The sequence below is a fragment of the Hemiscyllium ocellatum genome, chromosome 7, assembly GCF_020745735.1.
Source record: "Hemiscyllium ocellatum isolate sHemOce1 chromosome 7, sHemOce1.pat.X.cur, whole genome shotgun sequence".
In the NCBI taxonomy this organism is placed as follows: Eukaryota; Metazoa; Chordata; class Chondrichthyes; order Orectolobiformes; family Hemiscylliidae; genus Hemiscyllium; species Hemiscyllium ocellatum.
In genome coordinates, this window is record NC_083407.1 from 7,135,450 (window position 1) to 7,159,925 (window position 24,476).

General features: G+C 44.3%; 1 protein-coding gene across 2 annotated transcripts in view; it reads right to left on the bottom strand.

Annotated features, from left to right (window-relative positions):
- Positions 1-369: 369 nt before the first annotated feature.
- stk11ip (serine/threonine kinase 11 interacting protein) overlaps positions 370-24,476 on the bottom strand; it is a 127,261-nt gene continuing 103,154 nt past the window's right edge. For both annotated transcript variants that reach the window (XM_060828238.1, XM_060828237.1), the window contains exons 23-26: positions 10,736-10,820; positions 8,827-8,912; positions 4,113-4,324; positions 370-2,936 (exon numbers count right to left, since the gene is read on the bottom strand). In XM_060828238.1, the coding sequence (XP_060684221.1) occupies positions 2,796-2,936; positions 4,113-4,324; positions 8,827-8,912; positions 10,736-10,820 (524 nt within the window). In that variant the 3' untranslated portion in view covers positions 370-2,795. The remainder of the gene's footprint in view (positions 2,937-4,112; positions 4,325-8,826; positions 8,913-10,735; positions 10,821-24,476) is intronic.

Here is a 24,476-nt window from a genome sequence, read left to right on the forward strand (position 1 = left end):
GGGTAAATGTAGGGGTATGGGTGGGTTGCGGGTCGGTGTGGACTTGTTGGGCCGAAGGGCCTGTTTCCACACTGTAAGTAATCTAAAAAAAGGCTCATTGCATAATAGCAATAAGGGCAACTGTGCGGATAATCGTTAGGACTTTGGGAGCTGGTACAGATTCTGAAAGTTAGAAGAAACCTTTCTGATTTTTACCCAGACGTGACGTTAGTAAAACAGTGGAGTCAATATACCGTAATCTTTAACCCCTTAAGAACCATTAGTGTACACAACATAGAAAAAGAATGAAGATTTTACTGAAATTTTCCCTTGGAACTGTATTTGAGGCAAGCTGCGAGTTGGGACAGGAGTCAGCGATCACAGGGCAGCAGCTTCACATTGATATTTATTCTCAGTTATCAAAAATACAGGATAGACAACTTAAACAATCACAGTGCATATAGCAAATCCACTTTTAAAGATAAATACATTCCTGGCTTCAGTGCAAGAGTCCAGACATGCTTGGTCTACTGTACAAATTCTCAGTTCACACACCCAGTAATGAGTGTACTTACTTCCACTCCATAGTTTCAATGCAAATAGATTAAAAACAAAATGGGTCATCTAAAATTCTTCCTGTGAAGAAGATATGGCCTTATCTGATGGGGTAGGTGCAATAAGTAGCATTGTCCCAAAGGAGCTTGTCTACTATCCCCAGCAGATCAGTACATGTACCTCCAGGCAACCTTGGCCAGTGATTCAAAGAACAGTTGGACCCGATGCCCCCTTGCGATCACCAGTCAGTGCCCGTGATCATCATCTACGTTAAGCTCTCTGACTAGGTCAGGGAGTATGTGCTTGTGTGCATAGTGAGATGAGGGGTCTTCAGACCCTCTGTCCTGTCTGGCATCCAACTAGTGGTCAGCGCATTAATCTGCACAGACACGTCCGAGCCTTTGGTACAATGGCAAGCGGCCAACCGCGTGGGTATGAAGGGGTGAGGGTTGGAAGACAACACAATGATCAATGGCACAGAACCACAAGCATGCTCACTGGCAATAGCCTCACCACCTGCCAGGTAAACTAAGGGACAGAACAGAGGAGTCTGCAATACCCAATAGAAGAACGAGTCATGTAATGCAAAAAGCTGGCAGCAACTAGAGAGCTGTCTCACCAATACCAATGGTCTTAAGGAAATGTGTGCCTCTGTCTCTACATCATACACAGGATTCAGGAGAAGAGGCACTCACAGCAGTGTCCTGTGCAACAGCTAATCCACCCAGCAAGCTGATCACTGACCAAAGAGCAGGGAAGCACTCTGAAGAAAATGCAGGGGGAGAAAACCAGACAAGGAATATGTATCACTTCACATTGCATCTGTAGGCAGTTGTGGTGACACAGGGCCTGAAACAAGTTGGTGGAGATGTGAATCCAGTTGAGGGGTTAGAATTACCCCAATGTTTCCTGTGCTGAGAGTGGGTGTGTAGATAAACTTCAGACAACGGTATACTCTGCACCCAGGACCAGCCATCCTTCATCCTGGAGTCCAGAGAACAGATGTGAATTATCCTGCCTCTTGCAGGGATTGCGACCCCCACCTCACTATAAGCTGCACTCCCTCTATTCAGGGTTTAGTAGTTAAACAAGACTTGGCCTCCTAGACTGTCATTTGCTGCTTGGCTTCAACTCAGATACTAGTTTGTCTTGAAGGAATTTCCAAGTAATCTATAAAGGTGCACCCACACCTGATTCATACAACACTGGACACAAACAGGACTGCGAGAAGCAGATTAGCTACCCTGAGGGGGGTAGAAGTGGTGATGGTGCTAAAACTAAGTATTGGAAATCACGTCAGAACAAACATTTTCTGGTTTCGCCAATGCCTATCCCATCCTCCTCACGATTCCATCTGACTGCACCCAGCGGGCGAGTGGAGGTAGGCACCACATTCATCTGGGTAGGCCTGGCCTGGGACTAGAAGGGAGTCTGTGTAACTCGGAGTGACAGCAAAGAGCTCTCTAAGGGGGAGATGTGCTCTGGGATACAATGGGAATCTATGGGGCTGTTCAAACGTGGATAACATGGGAGCTCTGTGGCAGTGGGATTGGGATTCCCAACATACTATTGAAAGGAAGTGGGCGCAGAATGATCCACCAAGTGTATATAATGTGGTGCAGTGAGGAGAGGTCATCTCAGCCCCCTCCTTAACCAGAGCAGCAACCCCATGGTGCGCACTGGTTAATGAGACTGTTACCACAACCAAGTAAGTGAGGTTAAGATGCAAAACAAAATCCCCAATTGCAACTCAGTACAGGTCAATAAACCTCAAATTCCTTCCCTTCTCCCCAATCAGTTCATGAGTTTGAACACTACACAGGCTTCAACTAAATTACACTCACCAACTAACCCCTCAAACAAAAGCAGGAAAGGAGGAAACAAGAGTCTTGGCCATTGGCCACTCTAAGAACAAGCCTTCTTGCGAGCACTGAGGGTCAGGGCAGCCCCTGATGAGAGTGGCTGATGCCAGGGATCTGTCCCACTATCAGCAGGATGGAAAACTTAAAATAAAAAAAAAACACTTTTGTATAAAAGGTGACGGACAAAAAGAGAGACAAGGCAAAAACTCAACATGAGGCAGGGCATCATGATCACAGTCATTAATCCACAGGGATTGCAACATTCCCTTTGTAAAGCCTAAATACAAGCCCTTCCCACCAGCAGGAATCAACCTCTGGTCATTTCATGAAAATCACACCCTCTCACGTATCCCTTCTGATCACAAGCACCTTGGGCTTAACACATTCCCATCTCCCAGTCTAGTTCAGCGTTTGGTGAACAGCAATATTCAGTGGTACCCCGAACATCTCCTTCCATGGCTCCTGGACCCAGTCCACTACAGCTTTCACCAGCTCCACACACTCGGTCCGCAGATGCCAGGTGCTTTCAGTCCGGCTTACCTGGGGACACAATGAAGGGTCAGATGGTGATCAAGAGAAAGACAGATAGTTTCAATATCTCTAATGACATTCATGGTCTCAGATTAGACAGCAGAGGGCATCAGCATGATCAAGGCTTTTCGAAGCCAGTGGCCACACCAGGGGCTGGGGTTGGGGTTGGGATATCTGGTCGGCATGGATGAGTTGGACCGAAGGGTCTGTTTCTATGCTGTACATCTCTATGACTCTGTGAATGTCATCACTTCAGTTAGTGATATATTGGCTTGGGTTTGATAAGTTCTTATTGAACTCCAGATTTTCTTTCAGCTGCAGTGTCAACCAAGGACAGTCTAAGTTGCTTCAGTACAAAAGTACAAAACCAAGGTCAGCACATCTACTGAAGATACAAAGCTCTCACAAGCCCTTCCCAAACCTTCCTTTTACAGATGCCTCTTTGTCTCAATTTCTACCATCACCCTAAAACAAAAACTCTCCACACCCGTAAGTTCATCTATGTGAGACATGTATGGGGAACCCCATCAAGACAGCCAGTTGTAGAATAGTGCTTCTTCAGATGAAGATTAGAGTGGTCAGGCAGCATCCGAGGGGCAGGAAAACCGACGTTTCGGGCAAAAGCCCTTCATCAGGAACAGAGTCGATTTTTCTGCTCCTCGGATGCTGCCTGACCTGCTGTGCTTTTCCAGCACCACTCTAATCTAGACTCTGGTTTCCAGCATCTGCAGCCCTCACTTTTGCCTTCTTGAGGTTAAGTCCCATCATATTGTCCAACCCAAGAAACGGTCAATAATATGGAGAGAGAGAGTACATACTTCTGAAATGGATTTGAATGGTTTGCATAGAGTCTGGCAAGGAGCTTCAATAAAGCTTCCTCTACACTGTCCCCCCATCAAACAGGGAGAGGCAGGGTTAGACCTAGGGTAAATCTCCTCAGTGCCAATGTTAGAATGGCACCAAGAATGATGAATACATCAAGTCTCACCAACTAGAGACAAGGTGCTCTTTGGAATGATTGCAGTGGGAATAAAATGAACACTACAGGAAAACTTTAGGATTAGGAACGCCATTACCAAAGAACAGGCCTGCTCCCCATTGGTCCTGATGAACGGCCAAAACTGGGGAACAGAGACAGTTCAATGGGGATGGGGAAAATGGTTGAACCAAAGCTGAAAATGGTACCTCATGGTAGAACCGGAGCTGGATGTCATGTGGAGCAGATTGATAGAGGCTGACTGAGCTGATATCACTGATGGCTTGGCTCTCTTTCATTGGAACCTCTTGAGGCAAAGGATTGTCCATTTCGCCCATCACCTTCCTCCACTGATGGTCCTCCACCAATAAGTAGATAGTGGTTGAGGTAGCAACCACACTCACCGGAGAAAGATCATCATCTATAAACATGTTGGGGAAAGAGACAAAATTCAACCAATACAACCATGGTTTTAATGTTGACTCAGCAAGGATGGTAGGAACATCGGGGATAGGAATGAGAGGCCATTCTCTACTCAAGATTGCTCCACATTTGAAGACCATGTTCCTTAACTCCATAACCCACAAAAATCTATCAATGTCCAATCTTAAAATTAAAATTAGTTTAGCGCTGTTTGTGGAAAACAATTCCACATTTTTTCTCTGCAGAGGTGTTGCAGAATCAAGATCTGAGACAACTGAACAAAATTAGGCCATTCAGCCCATCGAATCAGCTCCTCCATTCAATGAGAACTTGGCTGATCTGATAAGCCTCAACTCCATTTTTCTGCCTTTTCCCCGTAACCCTCGACTTTCTCAGATTAAAAATCTGACTCAACCTTGAATATATTTATGACCCAACCTCAACATCCTCCTGTGGTAAAGGATTCCATTGGTTCACAATCCTTGGAGGAAGAAATTCCTCATCTTTAATAATATTATTTTTATTCAGAGATTTCATCCTCTGGTCCAAGATTTTCCACAAGAGGAAAGCAACTTTTCCACATCTTCTCTTCAGGTACCCGAAGAATCTTATCCATTTCAATAAGGTCACTCTCCTTTCCCCTAAACTCCAGTGAGTACAGGTCCAACCTACTCCATCTGTCCTTGTAAGATAGGAAATGGCTTGATTCTAACAGCAAAGTCTATGTTTCCCACATTCTGGCTCCCTGGCCAGTTTCCTATAAGAGCTGAGAAATGTGTTACTGGAAAAACGTAGCAGGTCAGGCAGCATAAAAGGAGCAGGATGTTTCGGGCATAAGCCCTTCTTCAGGATTTCCTGAAGGGCTTATGCCCGAAACGTCGATTCTCCTGCTCCTTTGATGCTGCCTGACCTGCAACACATTTCTCAGCTCTGGTCTCCAGCATCTGCAGTCCTCACTTTCTCCTAGTTTCCTATAGGAAGCTACTTCATATCAGCGAGATATCAAATGAGAATAACAGAGTAGTTGTTATGGGGGACTTTAACTTTCCAAATATTGATTGGAAATACTATTCTTCACGTGCTTTAGATGGGTCAGTTTTTGTCCAATGTGTGCAGGACAGTTTCCTGACAAAGTGTGTAGACAGGCCAACAAGGGGGTGGGGGGTGGAAAAGAGGTCACATTGCATTTGGTGCTGTGTAATGAACCCGGCCAGGTGTTAGATTTGGAGGTAGGTCAGTATTTTCGTGATAGTGGCCACAATTCGGTTATGTTTACTTTAGTGATAGAAAGGGACAAGTATATACAACAGGGCAAGAGTTATAGCTTGGGGAAAAGGCAATTATGATGTGATAAGGAAATATTTAGGATGCATAGGATGAGGAAGGAAACAGCAGGGGGATGAAATATGCAGCTTATTCAGGGAACTGCTACTGCAAGTCCTTGAAAAGTACGTACTTGTCAAGCAGGGAGGAAGTAGTCAAGTGAGGGATCCGTGGTTTATCAAAAATGTTGAATCTCTTGTCAAGAGGAAGAGATCAGCTTATGTTAGGATGCGACATGAAGGTCAGTTAGGGAGCATGAGAGTTACAAGTTTGGCAGGAAATACCTAAAGAGAGAGCTAAGAGCCAGGAGGGGACATGAGAAGTCATTGGCAGACAGGATCAAGGAAAACCCTAAGGCTTTCTGTAGGTACATCAGGAATAAAAGAATGACGAGAGAAAGATTATGGCCAAATAAGGATAGTAGTGGGAAGTTGTGCGTGGAGTCAGAGGAGATGGGGAAGTGCTAAATGAATGTTTCCTCAGTATTCACGCTGGAAAAAGACAATGAGGTTGAGAAAACTGAGATACAGGCTACTAGACTAGATGGGATCGAGGTTCACGAGGTGGTGGTGTTAGCAATTCTGGAAAGTGTGAAAATAGATAAATCCCTGGGCCGGATGGGATTTACCCTTGGATTCTCTACGAAGCCAGAGAGGAGATTGCTGAGCCTTTGGATTTGATCTTTATGTCGTCATTGTCGACAGGAACAGTGCCAGAATTCTGGAGTATAGCAAATGCAGCCCCCTTGTTTAAGGTGTTCTTCCTCCTGGCATCGGGTGGTAAGGGTTTGGCATTGGAGGCGGCCCAGGACCTGCATGCCCTTGGCAGAGTGGGAGGGTGAGTTGAAGTGTTCAGCCACAGGGCAATCTATACCTTCCTCCAAATCATTTGTGTATATCACAAACAACAGTGGTCTCAGCACAGACCCCTGTGGAACACCACACGTCACAGCTCTCCATTTTTGAGAACTCCCTTTCACTACCACACTCTGTCTCCTGCTGCCCAGCCAGTTCTCTATCTATCTAGCTAGAACACAATGGACCTCATACAACTTTACCTTCTTCATCACCCTGCCATGGGGAACCTTATTAAACACCTTACTAAAGTCCTTGTACATGACATTCACATCCCTTCCCTCATCAATCAACTTTGTCACCTCCTCAAAGAATTCTACTAGGTCTGCAGGACATGACCTTCCCTGCAAAAAGCTATGTTGCCATTGACTGGTAAGCCCATTTTCTTCCAAATGGGAACGTATCCTATCCCTCAGTGGCTTCCCTGCCACTGATGTCAGGCTCACAAGTCTAATTACCTGGATTATCCCTGCTACCCTTCTTAAACAAGGGGACAGACAACATTCGCAATTCTCCAGTCCTGTGGGACCTCACCAGTGTTCAAGGATGCTGCAAAGATATCTGTTAAAGCCCCAGCTATTTCCCCTCTCTCGCTTTCCTCAGTAACTTGGGATAGATCCCATCCGGACCTGGGGATTGGTCTACCTTAATGCCTTTTAGAATACCAAACACTTCCTCCCTCCTTATGCTGACTTGACCTAGAGTAATCAAAGATCTATACCTAACCTCAACATCAACCATGTCCCTCTCCTCGGTGAATACTGATGCAAAGTATTCATTAACAACCTCACCCTATTTCTTTGACTCTGCCCATAACTTTCCTCCTTTGTCCTTGAGTGGGCTAACCCTTACCCTAGATGCCCTCTTGCTCCTTATATATGAATAAAAGGCTTTGGGAATTTCCTTAACCGGTTTGCTCAGGTTTCAACCCTCTTAATTCCTCGTTACAGATTGGAAGGATATCGGGAATGTAGGACCAAAGTTTCATCTGTTTTCAGTCGCCTAGACCTTATGTATGATTCCTTTTCCCTCTTGGCTAGTTTCTCAATTTCACCTGTCATCCATTGTTCCCTAAGCTTACCATTTCTGTCCCTCATATTCACAAAAACATATCTCTCGTGAACTCTAATAATCTCTTTTTAAAAGCTTCCCACATATCGAATAATGACGACTTATTAGCGGAGTTTCTCGATTAATAATCTTGAGATAATACCACTAGGCCATCAACTGCCTGGACTTCAGATGTTGAGGAAAGATGATACAAATTAGATCTTTCGAGTTTAAAAGGTTAAGGGGTGATCTGATTGAAGGCTTCAAGATATTAACAGGAAAAGAAAGGTGATAAAGATAAACTATTTCAGCTTTGGTTTGGGATTCTAGAACTAGGGGCATAGTGTGAGAATGAGGGTCAGGCCATTCAGGGAGAGATGTTAGGAAGCATTTCCACACACAGGGTGGGAGGGATTTAGAACTCTCTTCCACAAACAGCAGTGGATACTGGGTCAGTTGTTAATTTTAAATTTGACGTAGATAGATTTCTGATCAGCAACTATATTCAGGGATATGGGTCAAAGGCAGGTATATGGAGCTAGTAAGTAGAGGAACGAACCCAGGGGGCTGAATGGCCTAATCCTTTTCCTATGTTTCTAGGATAAACCTTCAACCATCAAGACCGATCAGTGAATCGGGGTCTACATTTGACAAAACAAGTGGAGGCTGAGAGAAGGTTTGATTGAGGTGTCTCAAACAATGAGGCAGGGGCCGTCAGGGAATGGATTGGGAAGATCAATTTCCCTTAATAGGGGGCAAATAACTCGGGAGAATGGAACGATGTAACTTGGTGGAAGCACTTGTGGCGAGTTGAATAATTTATTCACACAATGGGCTCTGGGTTGAAGATTGGTTGAGGGGTAGGGGTTGGAAACGCATTGGTTAAAATGACAGTAGAAGTAGAAATCCTCAAAACAGTTGAAATAGACACTTAGATATGGGTTTGAATTGCTGTAAACCACAAGATTACAGGCCAAGAGCTGGAGAGGGGAACTGTGTCGGGTAGCTCTTTCTCCATAAGAAATAGGAACAGGAGTAGGCCCATGAGCCCCTTGAACTGCTCCACCATTCAACAGGATCATGACTGATCTGACCCTCATGTCCACTTTCCTACCTTTCCCCATAACCTTCACAATGAGCTGAATAGCCTCCTGCTGTGCCAGTGTCCTACACAATTGATTTAACCAAGTTTAATGGTAGCAAACATTGACCATTCCTGATGTCAGTTACATAAACAATTGTCCCCACCTCCCACCCACTGTCGGTGGTTTACCTTCGAGAAGGAATGCCAGCACATACAGGTAATTGGGACACTGATAGTCCGGTGAGTCAGCAGCTGGATGCTCACAGATAAGGGGCCTGCAGGACAGAAAGGTGCCAGGAATTAGACAAGATTATATTATAAGGATTATAACAGAACAGCAAATGAAACAAGTGTGCATATGGTACCTTCACCAGAAAACTAAAGTGGCCACATTCCTACCAGACTCTTTTCTTGTTGGAGAGAGACTGACAACTGGTGGTGGTTTCACCAGAGACTCACCATGTCTCAGGCGAGGGGAGAAGTTGAGAAGTCCTTTTAGTAACCTCAGCCAGTGCAGGAATTAAATCTACACCGTTGGAGTCACTCTGCATCACTGCTTGACATCCAGCCAACTAAGCTAACCAGCCCTCTTCAACAGTAAAACTTAGCAAGGCATTTCAGAGGAACAATGAAACAATACAGTTGTTGGAAGTCAGTCACTTCAACTCCAGGACATCTCTACACGAGTTCCTCAGGGTAGTGCCCTACCCCACCTATCTTCAGCTGCTTCAATGACCTTCCCTCTAATATCAGGGGATGCTCGTTGAGGATTGCAATGTTCAGCACCATTTGCAACTCCTCAGATACTGAAGGAGATACTCAGATACATGCTCAAGTGCAACAAGACTGGATAATATCAAGGCTAGCGCTGACAAATAACATTTGCACCAACAAGTGTCAGGTTATGACTATCTCCAATAAACCCCTCACTATTAAAATCTGGGACTTAACATTGATCAGAAACTCAATTGGACTTGGCATGTAATCAGTGGTTACAAGAGCATGTCAGAGGACAGGAACATTCCACCACACTTCGGACTTGCCCCTTGTAAACGGTGAACAGGCTTTTGGGGAGTCAGGAGGCGAGTTACTTGCTGAATTCCCAGCTCCTGACCTGTTCTTGTAACCACTGTGTTTCTACTGATGGCAGAGATGAGATGCTTCAGTGGATGCAGGGAGACTGGAGAAACCAGGAGTGCTCTATTTACAACTCGGAACGTCAAGGGGAGAATCCAGACATTCAAAATCATAGGAGGTTTGATATTTTCTTATTGACTTTCTCTCTCCTGGCAGGAGGACTGATAACCAAGAGAATTGGTTAAGGTGGCTAAGTTGGTGTGAACCAAGTAAAAATAAAAACCTGTGCTGGATCTGAAATGCACTACCTGAAAGAGTGGTGGAAACAGATTCAATACAAACTTCCAAAAAGGATTAAATAAATACTCAAAGAAGAAAAATTTGAGGGGTTTTGAAGGAAGAGCAGGGGTATAGGGAGTAATTGGAGGGCTCTTTCAAAGGCTTAACATGTGAGGAATGATTGAGGACTCCGGGAAATCTGATTGAAACTTACAGAATACCGAATGGCCTGGACACGGAAACATCTTCCCAAAGTCCACAATGGCAGGAGAAATAAAGACCCAAAGGTACAGACAGACTTGGAGTAAAAGGAAGCCCTTTTAGAACGGGGATAAGGAGAAACTTCTTCAGCCAGAGGGTGGTGAATCTGTGGAATTCATTGCCACAGAAGGCTGGAGATTGAATATATATTTAAAACAGAGTTAAATAAGCTCTTGATTGCCAACGGGATCAAAGGTTATGGAGAGGAAGCAGGAAAATTGGGTTGAAAACCTATTAGCCACAATTGAATGGCCTAATTTCTACTCCTATGGTCTTATGAACAGTAGAGGCACAGTGGGCTGAATGGCCCCCTTCTGAAGTGTAAGATTCTCTGAGCTCTTCACATTTCATGGCTCTCATTGTAAACAGGGTTTTTAAAAATATATACTTTACCAGTCTGATATCCTCAGCAACAGCAACCTCAACAAATAGCAGCGCGGCAGGAGAAAGATAAAAATGACAGAAATCCTTGGAGCTTTACCAGAGTTTGTGCTGTGGGTCCATGCGGGTGAAGGAGATGGATTCCAGGTTACTGATTGATCTTGGGGTCAATTCCCGTACCATGTCTGCAGGAGGGAAAAAAAAATTCCATGAACTGGAATGTGTTTTCTGTGTCATAATCAGGAGCAAGAATTGATGGTCACATCAAACGCCACTCAATGTCGGTACTGAATTCCACCAGGATGCAATTTACATGCAGCCCTGAACTGGAGATTAAACCTCACTATGCTGATCTTCACTCCACAGACACAGGGCGTGCTACATTTTCCCTCCCACTCTGTCAAGCTGCTGGCTGGCCTTCCTTGAGAACTGCAGCTATATAGCTGAGAAATGTGATTTGAGACAGCACATTGTAATCCCAGGGTCAGTGGTTAGCACACTTGCCTCCGAGACAGGTGGTCGGTTTTGGTCCCAAACCTGAACCTTGAGCACAAAATCCAGGCTGACACACTCAGCGCTGAGGGAGCGCTGCTCTGTGAGAAACACAACAGCTCAGTGAGGCAGCCGGAGTGTTGGAGGAGCAGTACTGAAGGAGTGCTATGCTGATAAGAGGCAGTAAAGAGGGAGCACTGCACTCTTCACAGCTTGGATGAAATGTTAAAGCAAGCCACACTATGCCCTCTCACAGGGACTTGAAATAGCCAATAGCTGCTATTTTGTGGAAATCATGCAAGTTGTCACAGTATCCATCAATCAATAAGGATCACAAACACATTACCTAGTCAATGTCTCTATCGTGGTATAGAACATAGAACTATACAGCACAGGAACAGGCTTGTTAGCCCAAGATGTTGTACTAAACATGACATCAAATTAAACTATTCCCTTCTGCTTGTTCTTGGCCCATATCCCTCAGTTTCTTAAGTATTCATGAACTTATCTAAAAGTCTTTTAAACACCCAAATCGTAACTCCCTTCACCACCATCTCTGGCAGCATGTTCCAGACACTGAGCATAGTCGCGAGTGTGGTGCGGGAAAAGCACAGCAGGTCAGGCAGCATCTGAGGAGCAGGAGAATCGACGTTTTGGGCATAAGCCCTTCATCAGGAATGAGGCTCGTGGGCTGGGGCTGACGTTTGGGGGAAGGTAGCTCAGAAAGCAATAGGTGGATGAAGGTGAGGGAGAAGGTGATAGGTCAGAGGTAGTAGTGATGGACAGGTCTGGAGGGTGGTGCCAATTTGGAGGCTTGGAACTGGGATAATGTGAGGGAAGGGGAAATGAGGAAGCTATTGAAATCCACATTTATCCCGTGTGGTTGCAGGGTCCCAAGGCGGAATATGAGATATTCCTCCTCCAAGCGTTGGGTGATAATGGTTTGGCAGTGGAGGCGGCTCAGGACCTACATGTCCTTAACAGAGGGGGAGTTGAAGTGTTCAGACACTGGGTGGGGGGGGGTTGCTGGGAGACCGCCCTCCCCAATCCCCCGGAGGAGCAACGTTTCATATTCCACCTTGGGACACTGCAACCACACGGGATAAATGTGGATTTCAACAGTTTCCTCATTTCCGCTCCCCCTACATCATCCCAGTCCCAAGCCTCCAACTTGGCACCACCCTCCGGACCTATCACCTTCTCCCTCACCTTCATTCACCAATCGCTTTCCCAGCTACCTTCCCCCAAACCCCACCCCCTCCCACTTATCTCTCAACCTCGACCCACAAGCCTCATCCCTGATGAAGGGCTTATGCCCGAAACATCAATTATCCTGCTCCTCGGATGCTGCCTGACCTGCTGAGCTTCTCCAGCACCCCACTCTCGACTCTGATCTCCAGTCCTCACTTTCTCCAGATACTGATACCCTCTCTTTAATAAAAAACTTGCCCTCCTTTGAGCTTTTCTCCTAGTGTTAGACATTTCAACTCTGGAGAAAAAAAGATTGTGACTGTCAATCTTATGTCTCTCATAAATTTCTATTAAGTCTCCTCTCAGTCTCCACTGAGTCTCCACCACTTGAGAGAAAATAATCCTAGTTTTTCAAGCCTCTCCTTGCTATAGGTGGCATCATAGATGCAGCCTTGCCTGATTACTACTAATTCTAGAGATGCTTGGGCCAGTTGGAACCAGCCTGGTTGAGATTAGCTAATTCAAGTACATTTATAAAGTCTGTTGGCACCTGGTTAAATAATCTAAGAAAATATGGGGATGTGTGTGTGAACAATTGGATAAGAGTGAAAATTTTTTCAGTTTCTGTTGAGGCTTTGAAGCAAAGTGAAGGTGCTGAGTGGGAGACAATTAATGATTTTGAGAGAAAATTAAATTTCCAGAGGCTGCAGGGATAGCACAGGGGAATGGGGCTGAGTGGACTGCACCATAGAGAGCTGGTACAGATACAACGGGCTGAATTGTTTTTTAAAAATTTGTTCACGGGACATTGAAGTTGTGGCTAATGCCCACCCCTAATTAGCAAGAGCACAGTAAACAGTCAAGCATATTTCTGGGGAATCACATGTAGGCCAGACCAGGTAAGGAAGGCAGATTTCATTCCCTAAAAGGACATTAGTGAACCAGATGGGTTTACACGATTATCAAAAGTGCTTACCAGGTCACCACTGACTAGCTCATTCCAGATTTCTATTGAATTCAAATGTCACCATCTGCTGGATTACTAGCCCAGTGACATGCCCACGACACCACCTCCCCACAGGCATGGTTTCTTCTATTCTGTAATGACTCAAAGTTGGGTGTTTGTGTAGGGAAATGCAGTATTACATAATTGAGTGTTTCTCGGTAACCCTGCCAATGGCCATCAGCCCTAGTCTCAAATCCTTGTGACCATCCTTTCCTGAGAGACATGAAATCGTCGAAGTTGACTATCCTGTTCCACCATTCAATAAGATCACGACTGGTTTGTTTATATTTTAAATTCCACAATTTCAAGTACCCTGGCAATCCCTGCCAAAGATTCGGTCTACCTCAGTCTGAAGAATATTCAATAACATCCTTTATAGAAGCTTATAAAAACATGAGGTGCATGGATAGGATAAATAGACAAGGTCTTTTCCCTGGAGTGGGGGAGTCCAGAAGTAGAGGGCATAGGTTTAGGGTGAGAGGGGAAAGATATTAAAGGGACCCAAAGGGCAACTTTTTCCCGCAGAGGGTGGTACGTGTATGGAAAGAGCTGCAAGAGCAGGTGGAGGAGTCTGGTATAATTACAGCCTTTAAAAGGTATCTGGATGGGTATGTGAATAGGAAGGGTTTAGAGGGATATAGGCCAAGTGCTGGCAAATGGGACTAGGTTAGGTTAGGCTATCTGATCAGCGTGGACGAGTTCGACCGAAAGGTCCGTTTCCATGCTGTACATCTCTATGACTCTATAACCTCACCTCTATGGCCTCCTGAGTCAGAATTCTATGATTACTCATTTGCAGTGAAAATAAATTTGCATTTGTCCTAAAAGGGTAACTTTTAAAAATGGCCCCTAGTTGTGGACTTTATCAGTTGCTTTATAATAGCAAGGAGGTTTATGGTGGAGCTGGAGAGAAATTTGCTTTGGCCTCAGCTGCAGTACCATGTGCAGTTCTGGTCACCACACAATAGGAAGGATGTGATTACATTGGAAGGAAATTCACAAGGATGTTGCCTGGAATGGAGCATTTTTAACAATGGAGTGACTAGATAAGCTCAGGTTGCATTCTTCACAGAGAAGGTTGGGGAGGGGGAATCTGATAGAGGTGGATAAAAGATTATAAGGGACATGGACGAATGAATAGAAAGGAAATGTTCCTTTAGTCGAAGGGGCACCATTTTAAAGTGAAAGGCAGGATGTTTAGAGGGGATTTGACGAAACCTTTATCACCCAGAGGGTGGTGGAGTCTGGGTGCACTGCTTGGGCAGGGGTGGGCTTGACACAGGATGCATCAACCTTTGAAAAGGTCCTTGGATGAGCATTTGAAGTGCCATAATGTTCAAGGCCATTACTTTTGGTGGTACTGCCTCAATGGGCCAAAACGCCTCTTCTATACTGTATGAGTCTATGACTGACCCACAAGGGAAAACATTCTTCCCATGTTCAGCTTGTCAAGACCATTCAGGATCTTATACACCTCAAACAGGTCACCCCTCCCTCTTCCAAACCGGAGTGTAAACAAGCTCAATTTGTTCAAACGTTCCTCATGAGACAACTGGCTCATTCTAGGTATTGTTCCAGTAAACCTTCTCGGAACCACCTCAAATGTGTTTAAATCCTTCAAACATCTGAGAGCAAAACTGCATGTAGTATTCAAGATGTGGTCTCACCAATACCTCTATATCAGACATACTGTATTTTTTCTTTAATGTCCAATTCCTATTGTAATAATAAATAAATAGCATCCTAGTTTGCACATTGGTGTGGGTTTCTGCCGGATGCTCCGGTTTCCTCCCATAGTCCAAACATGTGCAGGTTAGTGGACTGGCTATGTTACATTGCCCTGTAGTGTCCAGGGATGTGCAGGTTAAGGGAGAAACATGGGGTTAGGGTATAGTGTAGGAGGCTAGGGTTGTTTACTTGCTCATTGAGCTGGTAAGTTTGTTACAGACGTTTCATCGCCATGCTTGGTAACATCACCAGTGGACCTCCGGTGAAACGTTTTTGTGTTCTCCTGTTTGTTATTGGTGTATCTGGGTCTGCTGAGGTTGGAGGGGTTGTTTCCAGTTTTGTTGCTGGTTCAGTTTCATAGAGGTTGGTATATGGTCTCCAACTCTAAGTTTGTTAATGGAATTCCAAGTTGAGTGCCAGGCTTCCACGAATTCCCATGCATATCCCATGTTTGGCTTGTCCCAGGATGGATACATTGTCCTAGTTGATTTGGTGTCCTTCATTGTCTGTGTTATGGATATAAGCGATAACTGGTCATGTCACTTGGTGGCTAGTTGGTGTTTGTGTGTGGCTAATTTCCATCCTGTTAGCCTTATGTAGTGCTTTTGCAGTCTTGACATATTTTGTGTACAATGTTAGTCTTGTTGGTTGACAGTATGGAACCCTTTATACTTGTTAGTAGCTGTCGCAGTGTGATAGTTAGTTTGTGAGCTATCATGATACCCAGGAGTCAGAGTAGTTTGGTGTCATTTCTATGCGTCCTTAATGTATGGCAGTGTGGCCAATGTGTCCGGATGTGTTGTGTCTTCCTGTTGTGTAGGTGTTGGCAGACTATGCTTTTTGGGTACCTGTTGCGTCGGTGTCCTTCTGCCTTGCGGATATCCAGGATGCTTCAGTGTGTTACACTCGCTTGAACAATGTTCTGATGTAGCTCTGTTTGTGGATATTGGGATGGTCGCTGTTGTATTTGAGTCCAGTACTTGGTCGGTGTGGGTGACCTTCTTGTATACGCTGGTCCGGGGCTACCCATTGGCCTTGCCTTTGATCATTGCATCCAGGGAGAGGAGTTGGTGGTTGTTCTCTTCTTCCTTGGTGAATTTTACCCCAGTAAGGATGTTATTTATGAGTTGATGGTTTTGCTCCAGCTGTGAGCGTTTGGTAATGACAAAGGTATTATCTACATAGCAGATCCACAATAGGGGCTGGATTTGGGCGGGGTACACTTGAGGATTGGTGCAGACTTGATGGGCTGAATGGCCTCTTTCTGCACTGTAGGGATTCTGTGATGTTTGCTTTATCACTTGCTGTACCTGTATACTAACGTTTTGTCACTCACGCACTGGAACATTTGGATCCCTCAGAATTTGGCAGTTATTCTTTTTTTAAAAGAATTTATTTTCATTCTTCCTGCCAAAGTAAACAACTTCACATTTTTCCGCATCATACTCCACCTGACAGAGTTTTATCTATTCACTCAACCAGCCTTTATCCATCTGCAAATTCCTTGTCTCCATCATAACGTACTTACCTGTTCTGAAGAGGAGTCATTGGACTCGAAACGCTGACTCTGCATTCTTCCCACAGATGTTGCCAGACCTGCTGAGTTTCTCCAGCAATTCCTGTTCTTGAAACTTTTCTACCTGTTTTGGCGTCCTTTGCAAATGTAAGCACCATGACTTTGCTCCCCTTATTGAAGGAAATGATATGCATTGCAAATGTTGAGGCCCAAAACAGATTCGAGACACTTCCTTGGTCATACGCTGTCAGACACATTCACTTGTGCATATTCTGTTTTCTGCTGGGCAATCTTCTATCCAATATGCTACACAATACACCGTGATTTCACCCACAATAACCCTTGATGTGACACCTTGTCAAAGTAGTATAGGCTCCTCTTTAACCAGAGAATGTTACTCCTTTGAAGAACTATGATATATTGGTTAAGTATGATTTCCCTTTCAAGCTTCTGAACAGTTCTGAACAGGCAATTGGCCTCAAAATGTTAATTCTACCTGAGTTTCGCCAGCAATTTTAGTGTTTATTTAAGCATTACTGGCAATGGAGCATAGTTGGACGACTGAAGCCAGCAAGGTGTCAACACCAAGTAGAAGAGGAACAAGTTGATAGAGCATTGACAGGACATTGTATGCCCTCAGGATGTGCCCAGCATTTTACATACAATTTGTGAAATGGCAGCACTGTGGTGGATGTCTCAACAGCTCTCACTGGTATGGCTGACTGTCAGAATGGGAATGACTGCACTCAGAGCTACAGGCTCTCAAATGGTGCCAAGTGAATTTCTGCTGCTACCACAACAAGTTGCATCTCGTGTCCTTGGTCTGCCTCCAGGCATTGGCAGCTTCTCAGCGTCCTGGTCTTTTGCTGCTCAGGCTTGCCTGTGCTGAAAGTACAAGAAAAGTTCAGACCGAATCGCTGATCAGAGGGCGAATATGTCAGAGTAGGGTGTGGAGGGGAAACCAAGTATCGTCCCTCGTTTGAACACGTTGCAAAGGCGGACAAGGGAGAAAGAAACCAGGCACCCTCTCTGAATGTCAGAGTGGCAGAACCATCCACGAGGCATACATCAGGAGTGTGATGTATTCCCCACTTACCTAGACAAGGGCATAGATTCACAGGAACACCACCACCTGTACAATCCCCTCCAAGACACACCCTGACTTGGAACAATATTGGGTGTGCATCCACTGTTACTGGATTAAAGCCCTGGAATTCCATTCCAAACAGCACTGCAGCTGTCCTGAACACTTATTTGACCTCAAAGAGGGATGTAGTTACATTGGAGGTAATTCAGAGGACGTTGCAAAGATATATTGAGCAATTTAAATCTATACTCTCTGGAGTTGGGAGAAGATCTAATTGAGGCATAAGATGCTAAAGAGGATTAACAGAGCAGTTGTAGAGTCATAGAGCTGTCCAGCATGGAAACCAACTCTTCAGGCCTACTCGTCCATGCCAACCAGATAGCCCAACCCAATCTAGTCCCATTTGTCAGCACTTGGCCCATGTCCCTCTACCACTTCCTCTGACAACTCATTCCATACATATGCACCACCCACTGCATGAAAAAGTAGCATCTTAGATCCCTTATAAATCTTTCCCCTCACCAAAACCTATACCCTCTAGCGTTGGACACCCCAACACCAGGGAAAATACTTTGTCTATTTCTCCTATCCATGCCCCTCATGATCTTATAAACCTCTAAGATCACCCCTCAACTTCCGACGCTCCAGGGAAAACAGCCCCAGCCTATTCAACCTCTCCCTATAGCTCAAACCCTCCAACATCCTTGCAAAGCTTTTCTGAATCCTTTCAAGTTTCACAGCACCCTTCCAGTGGGAGGGAGACCAGAACTGCACACAATATTCCAAAAGTGGCCTAACCAATGTCCTGTTCAGCCGCAACATGATCTCCCAACTCCTGTACTCAATATTCTGACCAATAAAGGATAGTATACCAAACACCTTCTTCACTATCCTATCTACCTGTGACTCCACTTTCAAGGAGCTATGAACCTGCATTCCAAGATCTCTTTGTTCAGCAACACTCCCCAGGACCTTACCATTAAGTGTATAATGCGGGGGATCCAAGATGGCGGCGACCCAGCAAGTCTGGGTCCACAGTGCTCTACCCAAGACTTGGGCAAAGTGGGCTACCCGCCCCCACCACACTCACTAAACCATCTATAATAGTTGTTAATCTTAAATAGTTGCCTATTAATACATTTAAATAGTCTGACACTAGCTGGAAAATGAGTAAAGGGAAGGGAGCAGGCGGCTCTAAGAAAGCGGGGACCCCTCCCCCACCCTCTCCCTCTTCAGCTGCAGCAAAGATGTCTGCAGCCGCCCCTGGGGACTTACCAACGAAGATGAGCTTTGAGGAGATGTTTGCCAGGTGGGAGGCGAAGACTGATGCTTTTATCGATGAGTCTCGGCAGAGCAGGGCAGCACTCTCGGCCGAGCTGCAGAAGCACGGCCGAGACATACAGGAACTGGAGCGCCGAGTCGGAGAGGCAGCGTCGAAGGCCGCGGCCTCGGAGACTGCGGTTCAAGCGGCAGCCGACCAAGTCCGGACTCTCGAGAAGCGAGTCCAGAACCTAGAAAACCACATAGACGACCTCGAAAATCGAGGTCGTCGAAAAAATATTCGGTTGCTGGGCCTTCCAGAGCAGGAAGAGGGAGGCTAGCTCACAGTATTCTTAGAGCAATGGCTGCCACAATTTTTAAAACTGCAGGCTGGATCAGGCCAGGTAAGGGTGGAATGGGCCTACCAGGTCGCAGTACGTGGACCCGGCTCAACCCAGCGCCCACGCCCGGTCCTGTTCCAGCTGCAGAGCTATAGGGAGAGGCAGATGCTCCTGGAAGCCTCAAGAAATTTGGGAAAAGATCCCCAAGCTATGACCCACAAAGGATCCAGGATCATACTGTTCCAGGACTTCTCCCCAGCTTTGGTCCGAAAAAGGAAGGCATTCGATGAGGCGAAGAAGCGTGTAAGGGACTTAAATATCCAGTACTCCCTACGATATCCAGCGACGCTACGCCTTAGCCACGAAGGATCCATATATAACTTCGGATCACCAGAGAAGGCTAAGGAATTCTTGGACTCTCTTAAATAAACTGTAAGAGATTGTGGACGTTAGTCTGCCTTTCCCATTATTTTGGTTTACATCCCTTCATCTTTTCTGATCTTTCCGTGTGTGTGTGTGTGTGTGTGTGTGTGTGTGTGTGTGTGTGTGTGTGTGTGTATATATATATATATATATATTGGGGCGTTTGGTTAATGTTGGTGGGGGGAGGTGGTTATTTTATTCTATTTTACTTCTGTCTTTAGGAGCGGGGTTGTTTTTCTTTCCCCTGTTATTTTGTGTTATTATATTTAAGTATTACGTGTTGAGATTGTAATCTTACAGTTATATATTTGTATATGGTATTAATATTCCCAAATATATTTAGATGTGGGTGTGGGTGGGGGTGGGGTGTTCATTGTTAACTCTAGCTTTATATTATACTTGAATTCTCCTCATTTTTATTGAGGAACACCTGGGTCAAGGGTGGGGCACTGGTTGGAAGAGGGTAAGATGGACTGTGGGAGAGGAAGTGAAGCTCCCTGGGAACAAGGGAGAAAATCTCCAATTAGGAATATTTTATATTTTTTTTATTTAGAAAGAATTTTTTGTTATATTGTTTTGAGTGTATTAGAGAGTCTTTACTTTTGTAAATCTTGTATGCTCCATGCTCGGGATGTTCTAGATAGGGTTTCCCCTCCCGAGGGGTCTCGGATCTGCCCAGATGATTATGGCTGATCAGTCGGTTAAGTGGTGCACCTGGAATGTCAGGGGGAGTAATTCGCCAGTTAAAAGGAAGAAAATATTATCAAATCTTAAGAAGGAGAGAGTTGATATAGCTCTCCTACAGGAGACACACCTGTCGGATAAAGAACATTTAAAATTACGACAGGGCGGATTTGATCAGACCTTTTTTTCTTCTTTTAACTCAAAAAGCAGGGGAGTCGTTATCCTTGTCCGGAAGAATTTCCCTTTTAAAATTCTAAATCAGATAAAAGACGAATCTGGACGATATATTTTGATTAAAGCCCTCATAAATGGAGAAGAATATGGGATATTAAATGTGTACTGCCCCCCGGCACACCCCTTTAAATTCATAATGAAAGCTTTTTCAAAACTGATGGCCTTTGGTGCCCGTCATACAATTATAGGGGGAGACTTTAATTGTATTATGGATCCGGAAACAGACAGGATTCCCAAGAGTGCCGCTGGAGTGTCTCCCAGATCTAGACAACTGGCGGATCTGAATAAAGAATTAGGATTGGTAGATGTATGGAGATGTCTCCATCCACAGGGTAGAGATTTTTCTTTCTACTCTAATCCACATAAATGTCACACAAGAATTGATATGTTTTTTGCCCCATCGATTTTTCTAAATTCTATATCAACCTGTAAAATAGGTACTATAGCAATCTCCGACCATGCCGCTGTATACATGGAAACTAAGGTAAAGAACAATGGGACATCCGCTCGGCATTGGCGTATGGACCCCTTCCTGATAAAAGATAGCAAATTTGTAAAGTACTTCTCCCAAGAACTTAAAACTTTTTTAGAAATTAATACAGGTACGGCTAGCAATCCGTCAATGATGTGGGAGACCATCAAAGCTTATGCACGAGGTTTGATCATCTCCTATTCAGCGACCCAGAGGAAAATGAAGGGAGAACAACAGCGTCTGCTCGAAGCTCGCCTAAAAGCAGCCGAAACAGCATACGCTGATAGACCTTCTATCACAAAATTGCAGAGGATTATAGCTCTTAGGACAGCTTTAAACACCGCGCTTACTCAAACGGCTAAAAGGGAAATATTATCTGCGAAACAAAGACTATATGAATATGGCGACAAACCGGGTAGATACCTAGCATTTCTTGCAAAGAAAAAGAAAGCCCCTCAAACTATTCCGACTATCAAGGAAAGTACAGGTACCCTGACTTATGATCATAAAAAGATCAATGCGACCTTTAAAGAATTTTATTCTGAACTATATAAATCACAGGACTGCGAAGATAGGATTAGGAGGATGCAGTCATTTTAAAAAAATTTGACCTTCCTGGGCCTGACTCCGGAACAGGTGTTGGCCCTAAATACCTCTTTAACAGTCCAAGAAATACTTGAGGCAATTAGGCAACTTCAGAGCGGAAAAGCACCGGGCCCGGATGGTTTTCAAGCTGAATTCTATAAAGAATTTACAGGAATATTGGCTGACCCACTTATGGATATGTATAATTTTGCACATAGTCAGGTCTGTCTCCCGCCCTCGCTGAAAGAAGCAAATATTTCTCTTATCCTCAAAAAAGGAAAAGACCCAGAAGACTGTGCATTTTACAGACCAATATCCTTACTAAATGTAGACTTTAAAATTCTCTCAAAAATGTTAGCACTGAGACTAGGAAGGGTACTGCCATACATCATAAAGGAGGACCAGACGGGATTTATTCAGGGCCGCAGATCATCCAATAATATCAGAAGGGTCTTGAATATGATCCAAGCCTGTCATCAGGGAAAGATTCCAGGAGTAGTAATTTCATTAGATGCGGAAAAGGCATCTGATAGGGTTGAATGGTCATATTTATTTTACACATTGGAAAGGTTTGGCGTTGGACAGGTGTTTACCAAATGGGTCTCAACATTGTATAATGACCCCAAAGCAGCTGTTATTACTAATGGGTTAAGATCGGATGGCTTCAGTGTGGGTAGGGGCTGTCGTTAAGGATGTCCTCTCTCACCATTGTTGTTTACGCTGATAATCGAACCATTAGCAGAAACCATCCGGACTGATCCTAATATAACGGCCCCGAGGATTGGTACAGGTAAACACAAAATTACCCTCTATGCAGATGACGTTCTCTTATTCCTCAGTAATCCTTTAATGTCAGTGCCACGTCTAATTCAAGTTATTAATACATTTAGTGCATTCTCAGGCTATAAAATTAATTTTTCAAAATCGGAAGCCATGCCAATGGGTGGCCTGGTTATGATACCCCACCTAATGGACGGATCCCCTTTTCCTTTCCGTTGGTCCCTGGAGGGTTTCTTATATTTAGGTATTTTTATCACGTCAGTATTTGGTCAGCTGTATAGGGCTAATTTTGTACAATTAATGGAAAGGATAAGGCAGGACCTCCAGCGATGGAGAGACCTTCCGATTTCCTGGCTAGGTAGAATAGCATTAATTAAAATGAATGTTCTGCCCCGTCTCTTATATCCTATGAGAATGCTCCCGGTGATGCTGCCAAGGTTAGCCTTACGTAAATTATATGGCTGGTTGGGCTCCTTTATTTGGAACCATAGACGGCCCCTTATTAAGCTGAAGAAGCTACAGCTTCCACAGGCAAGGGGAGGACTGAATTTCCCAGACTTTAGGAAATATCAGTTAAGCTCCCTACTAAGTTACATAGCTGATTGGGTTTTGTCTGATCCACAATCAATCTGGTTGGATATCGAAGCCTCCCAAATAAAATATCCACTTATTAACCTTTTATTTTCAGATAAGAGGAAAATCATTACAGACCACTGTAAAAATCCCATAATATTAAACACAATTAAGGCCTGGAATATAATGCGGCAAAATGAGGGTAACTCACATAAAACATCCCCCCATGCACCAATAGTAGGCGCATGGGGATTCCAACCAGGGATTACAGGTGCCACCTTTAAACTCTGGAGATCCAGGGGCATCTCATGCTTAGGGGACCTATTTAAAGATGGGATCCTGATGTCCTTTGAGCAGCTGCGTCTGAAATTCGGAATACCTAATGGGGATCTCTTTCGATACTTCCAAATTCGAGATTATATACAGAGGAAGACTACATTAATAGTCTTTATAAATCAGACAGAGAACGTAATGTCCTACGACCAGCAGGGGTATCCTCCGTTAGTACTATATACCATTTGCTACATGATGGAGTCTCAGGAGACATGGATGACCTGCTTAAAACATGGGAGCAGGACTTGGGGCTAGAAATCTCTGAGGATATGTGGAATGACATTTGGGAAAATGCTAGAAGAATTACTATCTGTAACAGAACTCAGGCTATCCAACTAAAGATACTTCATAGGGCCCATATAGCACCGGCTCGACTGGCAAAATTTAAGGCAGGAGCATCTCCAATGTGTCCCAAATGCAAAATAGAGGTGGGTACTCTTGTACATTGTCTGTGGACTTGTCAGAAAATCTGCAGATACTGGACTAAAGTAGCAAGTACCCTGACAGAAATTTTAGGAACGGAAATTAGGGTGGATCCTGTATCTCTCCTTTTGGGCTTTTCGAACCTTTCATCTCTGGATATGCACAGGAAGAGACTATTTTCTATTCTCTCTTTCTGTGCAAGGAAAAATATTTTGGTGAACTGGGTGGCTGAGGGCCCCCCTGGACTTTCAAATTGGCACAGATTAATTATGGAATATATCCCCCTTGACTTCCTCACAAATATGGTGCACCGAAAGACTGAATTATTTTATAAAATATGGCAGCCCTTTTTGAATTATATAAATGCAGATATTTCGGCCATCCTAACAAGGGCTTTTATTTAGTGAAGATTTCAGACCGGGCTGCTCCGGGGCCCCTTGGGAGAGGAATCCCGCACGAATACGGGTTTTATTATATTTGATGTTAATACGTTCCGAGCATGTAAGAGACTTAGGTATACACTCTGGTTAGTTATAGGTTAGATTAGTAGAAAGTTGAGTTTTGTTTTTTTTGGTTCTCGTTTTTTTCTTTTCTCCTTTTTTTTTCTTTTTTTCTTCTCTTTGTTAAATTTTGACTATTGTATATATGATTTAATTGTACTTCAATGTTTGTATTTGAGAGTTTTGTTTATTTTTGTAAATTTGCAAAAATTT